Here is a 6,485-nt window from a genome sequence, read left to right as displayed (position 1 = left end):
CGCAGGGGACTCAGGTGAGGGGGCCACAGGTGGTGGGGGACGGGAGGGAGGATCGCAGGTGACACGGGCAATGGGGTCTGCAGGTGGCATAGGTGAGGTGGGAGGGGCTGAGATGGGCTCTGGCTGCCTCCTGCACGGGCCCTGGGTTTCAGGTCTGCGATGCCTGGCAGCGAGAGGCACAGGAGGCCAAGGAACGTGCCCGCGTGGCCGACAGTGACCGGCAGCTGGCGCTGCAGAAGAAGGAGGAGGTGGAGGCGCAGGTGAAGCAGCTGCAGGAGGAGCTGGAGGGCCTGGGCGTAGCCTCCACACTGCCGGGGCTGCGGGGCTGCGGGGACATCGGCACCATTCCCCTGCCTAAGCTGCACTCGCTGCAGAGTCAGCTGCGCCTGGACCTGGAGGCGGTGGATGGCGTGAGTCCTGCTCGGGGCGGGGTGAGGGCTAGCCTGTCTGCAGGGCTGCTGTCCCTGTCTGGGGAGGGCCCTGGCTGGTGCGGTGTCCCTTCCCCCCCTGCCCCTCGGGTCTGCTCTGGGCCTGGGGAGGAGGGGACGGTGCCCCGCCCCAGCACAGACCCCCTGAGACCTCCTTGCCTGTCTCCCTGGGAGCCGCCTCTCCTGTCAGGCTGGCCCTTGCCCTTTCACCCCTCCCTCTTACCAGCGAATGCCAGGCTGCACCCTCCACAGGGAAGGCGGCCCCATCCCTCCCTGTTCACAGCTGCAACCCTCACACATGCTCCCTCCACTTCAGCATGTCTCTCCTCACCTCGCCTGTGAAGGGTGGCCTCTCGGCCTAACTGCTCTGGGCCAGTGTGTCCTGCGTAGCTCACATCCTGGGCACCCAGCCGCCAGGGCCCTCAGGGGCCTGTCCTGTCCGGCCACTGCCGTGTCTGTGGTGGCCCCCGGGGGCCGTCCTCTGCCCAGGGCTCGAGACAGAGCATTCCCGCCACCCCGCAGCTGCCTTCTCCCTGAGGTGGCCCTGGCTGGGGGCATCTCCCTGACCCTGTCTCTGTAGCTGGTGGCCGGGTGGCCTGAGATGCCGAGTCCTGCCCAGAAGGCCCTGCGGCTCCCCAGCTGGTCCAGCCTGGGCAGGGGCCTCCTGACCCCGTTACTGTTCTGGCCCTGCAGGTGATCTTCCAGCTCCGCGCCAAGCAGTGCGTGGCCTGCCGGGAGCGGGCCCATGGTGCCGTCCTGCGGCCCTGCCAGCACCGCGTCCTCTGTGAGCCGTGTGCGGCCGCCGCACCCGAGTGCCCCTACTGCAAGGGCCAGCCCCTGCGGTGGTGACCTCAGCGGGGACAGCCACCTCCTGCTGGGCACCCTGGCTCCAGTGCTCATAACCACAGACACATCGTCACTCACCTCTGGTGCCACCGATGTGAGGACCGAGGCTGGGAGCCCCGCCCGCGCTCAGCCGTTATCATGAGGCTGGGAGCCCCCGCCTGGGCTCGGCCGGACAGCTTTCCTGTCACACGTTGTCACCTATCTAGTCCTACCAACGGTTTCAAGGTATTTTCCTCAAAAACCTTAAAGGCAAACCCACAGAACCCGCCTGCCTGTCCTCGAGGGGCCTGGTGCCTCAGGGGTCCGCGTGGCGCTGTGATCACAGCAGTTTGTGGTCCTGACACTCCTGTGACTGGACCACTGGGAGCTGGGGTCTTTCAAAGCACTTTGTAAACCGAGGAATTTAGAGGTTATAAATTGCTCTAAGCTGCTTTCTATGTTGTTTTTTAAATATGCGATAATATGAAGCTTTATATGTGTACTGTGAACTTAAATATTTCATATCAGTTTATTGTCAATTCATAGTATGCTGAATATATTAGATTTCATATTCTGAAACTAGTACTTATGAAATGAGCGTTTATCTAGTAGTAAGACCTAGGATTTTTACATTTTCCCATTAAGTGCATAGTATTTATAAGCAGAGTGATTATGGATTTAGATGTTTTAACTTGATGGAAGGAGCTCGTTTTCCCGAGCCTGTGTGCGCACAAGGCACTAGGGTTGATATTCCAGCCTCGTGACGTGGGAGCAGGAGAGCTCCGCCCTGCATTTCTCTGATCCGTGGCCACTTTTCCTATGCGCCTGTGCCTTGCTAAACAAGTGAAGGAACATCATTGGTTTTGTTTTCTCCCTTGAACCTCTGAAAGACAGTTTGGTACTAACGAAAAATGCAGCAGAAGGGATCAGACATCAGAGGTTTTAGAATTACTTTTTTAAGCAGCTGTCTTCTGGTCGGGCACGGTGGCTCACGCCTGTGATCCCAGCACTTCGGGAGGCTGAGGCGGGTGGATCACCTAAGGTCAGGAGTTTGAGACCATCCTGGCTAACATGGTGAAACCCCGTCTCTACTAAAAATACAAAAATTAGCCGGGCGTGGTGGCGGCGCCTGTAGTCCCAGCTACTCGGGGGGCTGAGGTAGGAGAATCGCTTGAACCCGGGAGGCAGAGGTTGCAGTGAGCCGAGATCATGCCACTGCACTCCAGCCTGGGTGACAGAGTGAGACTCCGGCTCAAAAAAAAAAAAAAAGCTGTCTTCTGATTACTTAGATCTGTCCTAGGCAATGGTGCTTTGTAGCTCCTTGGAGACATCGCTGGGCGTCCTGGTGGGGGTCAGGCAGTGAACTAGGAGAGTGGCTGGCTCCCCAGCCCGTGGCCACCCCTGTCCTGCTTGTGTGGGAGACGCTCGAGCCGTGGTGTGCGCCAGGGTGCCGGGTGTATGAGAGTCACCTGACCTGTACTGCCAGTTAGTATCGGAGCTCATCCATGTGGCCAGCGAGGTCACACCAGGACTCAGTCACAGCCTCTTAGTGGCCTGGAGCACACGGGGGAAGTGGCCCCCCAAGGTCCCGGCTCTGCTGCGTCCCCTGGCCTGTCTGCCCCGGAGCGACAGAGTGGCTTCCGGCCGCAGCAGAAACGCGACTGAGAACGCGTTCCCGCGATGACCTGACCCTTCTGCTCAGGGCTGGGACTGTCCCTAGGAGTTGAGGAGCAGGAACAGGCGTCTGTGATTTACGGCGACCTGGCTCTCTGTGGGCCATGTGGGTTGTGAGGGCACAAGAGCAGGCAGCAGCATCGACGTGTTCCTCCCTGCCCGTGGCTTTGCCAAAGACTTTTAATAGCATTTTTTAAAAGTGCAAAACGTCTAGGTAAAAAATTTTTATCAGTGACCAAATTAGAATGTATTTAATACAGTAGGAGGTTTAAGAACTTTTTTAACGTAAGACAAACTGATAGCAACATTCTATCATTTTAAAGGAAGTGGATCCGTGACATTCTGCAGCTAGTCCACTACTCCAGGTAACTATCGACTTGGTTTTAGTGAATCTATTTTGTTTTTAATTATAGTGATGATTTATTAGCTCAGTATCTAGAAATTACGTATATTTTGTGCTACTGTCATCAATGTGTAAAATCCTCTGTTTTTATTATTTATGCACTTGGTTCCCATTTCGGGCCTCTGGTCTTTTCTGGGATATGGTGTCTGCCCAGACGTCTCCCGGTTGTCGGGAGCAGCTGAGCGCTAGTCTGCCGGCTGCTCTGCTCTTTCTGGGAACAACGTGGCGGCTGCCCCTCAGGGCATCTCCATGGATCAGCTTCTGGGGTGGTGGAGCTGGGAGCCCCAGGGGTTGGGGGACGGCGGAGACACCTGCTCCCCCATATTTGTGCTGGCTCTGAGGACAGGTGAGCAGTGGGAAGACCAAAGAATGGCTGGCCGTGCTGCCAGGATTGGAAATGGAGGCAAGACCCTGGGGCTGCCCGCCCTGGGCCTTCCTCACCCGTCTCGGTGGCCGAGGCACACAGCAGTGGCTGGAAGGTGCCCCGTGGAGGCGGGCCCAGCGGCTCCCACCTGTGGCCATGGCCGGCACTGGACATAGGAGCCGGGTGGTGGCCGGTTCTGTGTGTGCTTGTTGCCTGTCGTCTGTAACTGTAGTGTTCAACATTAGCCGTGAAACAGTGACGTGTGTAACTGTGGTCAGCAGACCTTGTTCCGTGTGGACGCGTCATGTGGATTCATTTCTGGAAGCCTCGATCTGTATGTTTGAGTATTTAGATGAGAGTGTTGTTTGAGTGGAGTTTTAACCCGGAAGGTAGGATTTATAATCATTTACTTGTAGTGAACTGTTTAACACTTGTTAAATTTTTTTACACTATAGCATTTATGCAATGGTTTACAGAATTCATGGAATTATTTTTATCAGTATGGGAATTAATTAAAACCTTGAATCTTTGTTTTGTCTGCTTCTCTGAGCACAAGCCTGGCCAGCTGGTCCCTGGGGGTCCTACCAGCCAATCTCCAGGGCTCTCGGCCGTGTCCACCTCTGCCTTCCCACCATAGGGTCACAAACTCCCACGCAGTCCTGGGTCACCCCGCAGCCGCTCTGGAGGCTTGGCTCTGGCTGTCGTGTGGCCCAAGTGCTCCAAGCTGGAAGTTTCTGCCAAAACACCAGATGGCCGGTCCTCACCTGGACCCACAGGTGGTGGGTGCAATGGTGGCCTGGCCCCTCCCCACAGGTGACTTACCTGTGGGCCTCACATAGGGGATGCCGTGCTGGGTGAGCAAACCTTTTAGCCTTCTGATCTCCTTTGACAGTTCTTTATGAGCCTACAACACGAAGTTCAAGGGAAAGGCTGGGGTGGGGGTGGGGCGGGAGGCTACTGTGTGCTGCCACCTCCCCCCGGTACGGCACCTTTCTGCAGTTTTCCAGGGTCTCCAGCCCCAAGCTGTCAGGACCTCCCTCCAGCTGGGTGGGTTCGTTTTCTTCTGGGGCCTTGAAGTAGCCAGCGTCCTCAAACAGTGTCCGCAGCAACTTCTCATGGCCCTGAAGATGGAGGATGCAGGGGCAGCACCCAGCTCCCAGCCGGGCCCGCCAGGGGCAACCCCGAGCATATGCTTACCTGGGCGGTGATCAGCTTGTCGGCCAGGTCCTGCTCCACCTGGTCCCACCGCCGCTGGAGGGCCTCTGGCAGGGTCGGGTACACTGAGGGCCCAAGAGAAGCCAGACTCAGTTGTGCTCCATGTCCCAACCCTGGCCCCCACCACTGCAGGGCTACATGCATGGCTGACCCCACCGGCCCCCACTGCGTCCCGCACCCCTACCTAGCAAGGCGTGGGGGTGGCAGACGAGGGGGGTCTCGAACGTCAGTGCATAGACACAGGTGCTCGGCTCGGAGACGTGGGCCAGCCGGTTGCTTTTTCCACACGCCAGCTCCACCTGGGGAGGGCACGCCGGTGGGTGTGTTGCAGAGGCTGGGGCCCCTCGTCCCGGGCTCCCGTCTGAGGCCCCACCTTGCTCTGCCGGCTCCGGGAACGGCAGGCGTCACCATCCCTCATCCACATGCCCGTGAAGGTGTTGTTGGCGATCTCCCACTCGTGCCAGATGCTGCGGGGACACGGACACGGCCCATGAGGCCGGGCAGGGGAGCCGCGCTGCTGCTTTGGGATCCCTGGCCCGGCCCCGCTCACCCGAGGACCCCGCTGTAGGCGTTCCAGCGGAAGGTCTGCTCGTGCTGGGTCACGTTGTGGAATGGGCAGAACTCGTACTTGTACCTGGGGACACAGGTGGCATGAGGGGGGTCCCCAGGCTGCGCCCCAGCCCACCCTCGCACCCCCCCTGCACTCACGTGGACTCCACCAGGCTGAAGCACTTGCCCGAGAGCCGGAAGAGATGCGCCGGCCCTGGAAGAGACTCACACTGATCCCCAGGCTCCGTGCACAGAACCTGTTTGCAAAGACTGGCAGAGTCTGTTTTCAAAGGACCAGTTTTTAACAAAAAGCACAAGATGTTCAAAGAAACAGGAAAACAGGTCCCATTCAATGGAAGAAACTGACAAAACCGAGAATTCTAACAGCCCTTTAAAAATGAGAGTTCAGGCTTGGTATCGTGGCTCACACCTGTCATCTCAGCACTTTGGGAGGCCAGGGCGGGAAGATCGCTTGAGGCCAGGAGTACGAGACCAGTACGGGCAACAATGTGAGACCCCCGTGTCTACACTAAAAACACACACAAAAAACTAGCTGGGTGTGGTGGTGTGTACCTGTAGTCCCACCTACTCGGGAGGCTGAGGCAGGAGAATTGCTTGAACCTGGGAAGCGGAGGTTGCAGTGAGCTGAGGTGGTACCACTGCACTCCAGCCTGCATGACAGAGCAAGACCCTGTCTCCAAAAAACAACAAAAAAAGACATTCCCAGATAAAAGCTTCAGGAGTTGGCTACCTGCAGGCCCATGTGGCCCGCGGGGAAGTGAGCAGACAGACAGCAGCTCAGCTGGAAGGAGACGAAGGCCCTAGTACAGGGGAAATGAAATGCCAGCCACCTTTCCAGCTGTGGTCTGTGTATCTACAGAACTTAAACCAAATGCCAGCCACCTTTCCAGCTGTGGTCTGTATATCTACAGACCTTAAACCAAATGCCAGCCACCTTTCCAGCTGTGGTCTGTGTATCTACAGACCTTAAACCAAATGCCAGCCACCTTTCCAGCTGTGGTCTGTA

The 6,485-nt window shown here is 57.5% G+C and overlaps 2 protein-coding genes across 2 annotated transcripts in view; one reads left to right on the top strand and one right to left on the bottom strand.

Moving 5' to 3' along the window:
• Window positions 1-3,785, top strand: part of UNKL (unkempt family zinc finger-like) — a 68,162-nt gene extending 64,377 nt beyond the window's left edge. Inside the window, exons 12-13 of the mRNA XM_011967027.1 lie at window positions 93-410; window positions 1,122-3,785. Of these exons, the coding sequence (XP_011822417.1) occupies window positions 93-410; window positions 1,122-1,277 (474 nt within the window). The 3' untranslated portion in view covers window positions 1,278-3,785. The remainder of the gene's footprint in view (window positions 1-92; window positions 411-1,121) is intronic.
• Window positions 3,786-4,084: 299 nt separating this feature from the next.
• GNPTG (N-acetylglucosamine-1-phosphate transferase, gamma subunit) overlaps window positions 4,085-6,485 on the bottom strand; it is a 10,969-nt gene continuing 8,568 nt past the window's right edge. The window contains exons 4-11 of the mRNA XM_011966926.1: window positions 5,618-5,672; window positions 5,460-5,543; window positions 5,283-5,376; window positions 5,094-5,208; window positions 4,892-4,974; window positions 4,684-4,815; window positions 4,517-4,598; window positions 4,085-4,428 (exon numbers count right to left, since the gene is read on the bottom strand). Coding sequence (XP_011822316.1) covers window positions 4,334-4,428; window positions 4,517-4,598; window positions 4,684-4,815; window positions 4,892-4,974; window positions 5,094-5,208; window positions 5,283-5,376; window positions 5,460-5,543; window positions 5,618-5,672 — 740 coding nt within the window. The 3' untranslated portion in view covers window positions 4,085-4,333. The remainder of the gene's footprint in view (window positions 4,429-4,516; window positions 4,599-4,683; window positions 4,816-4,891; window positions 4,975-5,093; window positions 5,209-5,282; window positions 5,377-5,459; window positions 5,544-5,617; window positions 5,673-6,485) is intronic.

The sequence above is a fragment of the Mandrillus leucophaeus genome, unplaced genomic scaffold (assembly GCF_000951045.1).
Source record: "Mandrillus leucophaeus isolate KB7577 unplaced genomic scaffold, Mleu.le_1.0 Scaffold78, whole genome shotgun sequence".
Taxonomy (NCBI): Eukaryota; Metazoa; Chordata; class Mammalia; order Primates; family Cercopithecidae; genus Mandrillus; species Mandrillus leucophaeus.
This window is presented reverse-complemented; position numbering and strand designations above follow the sequence as displayed.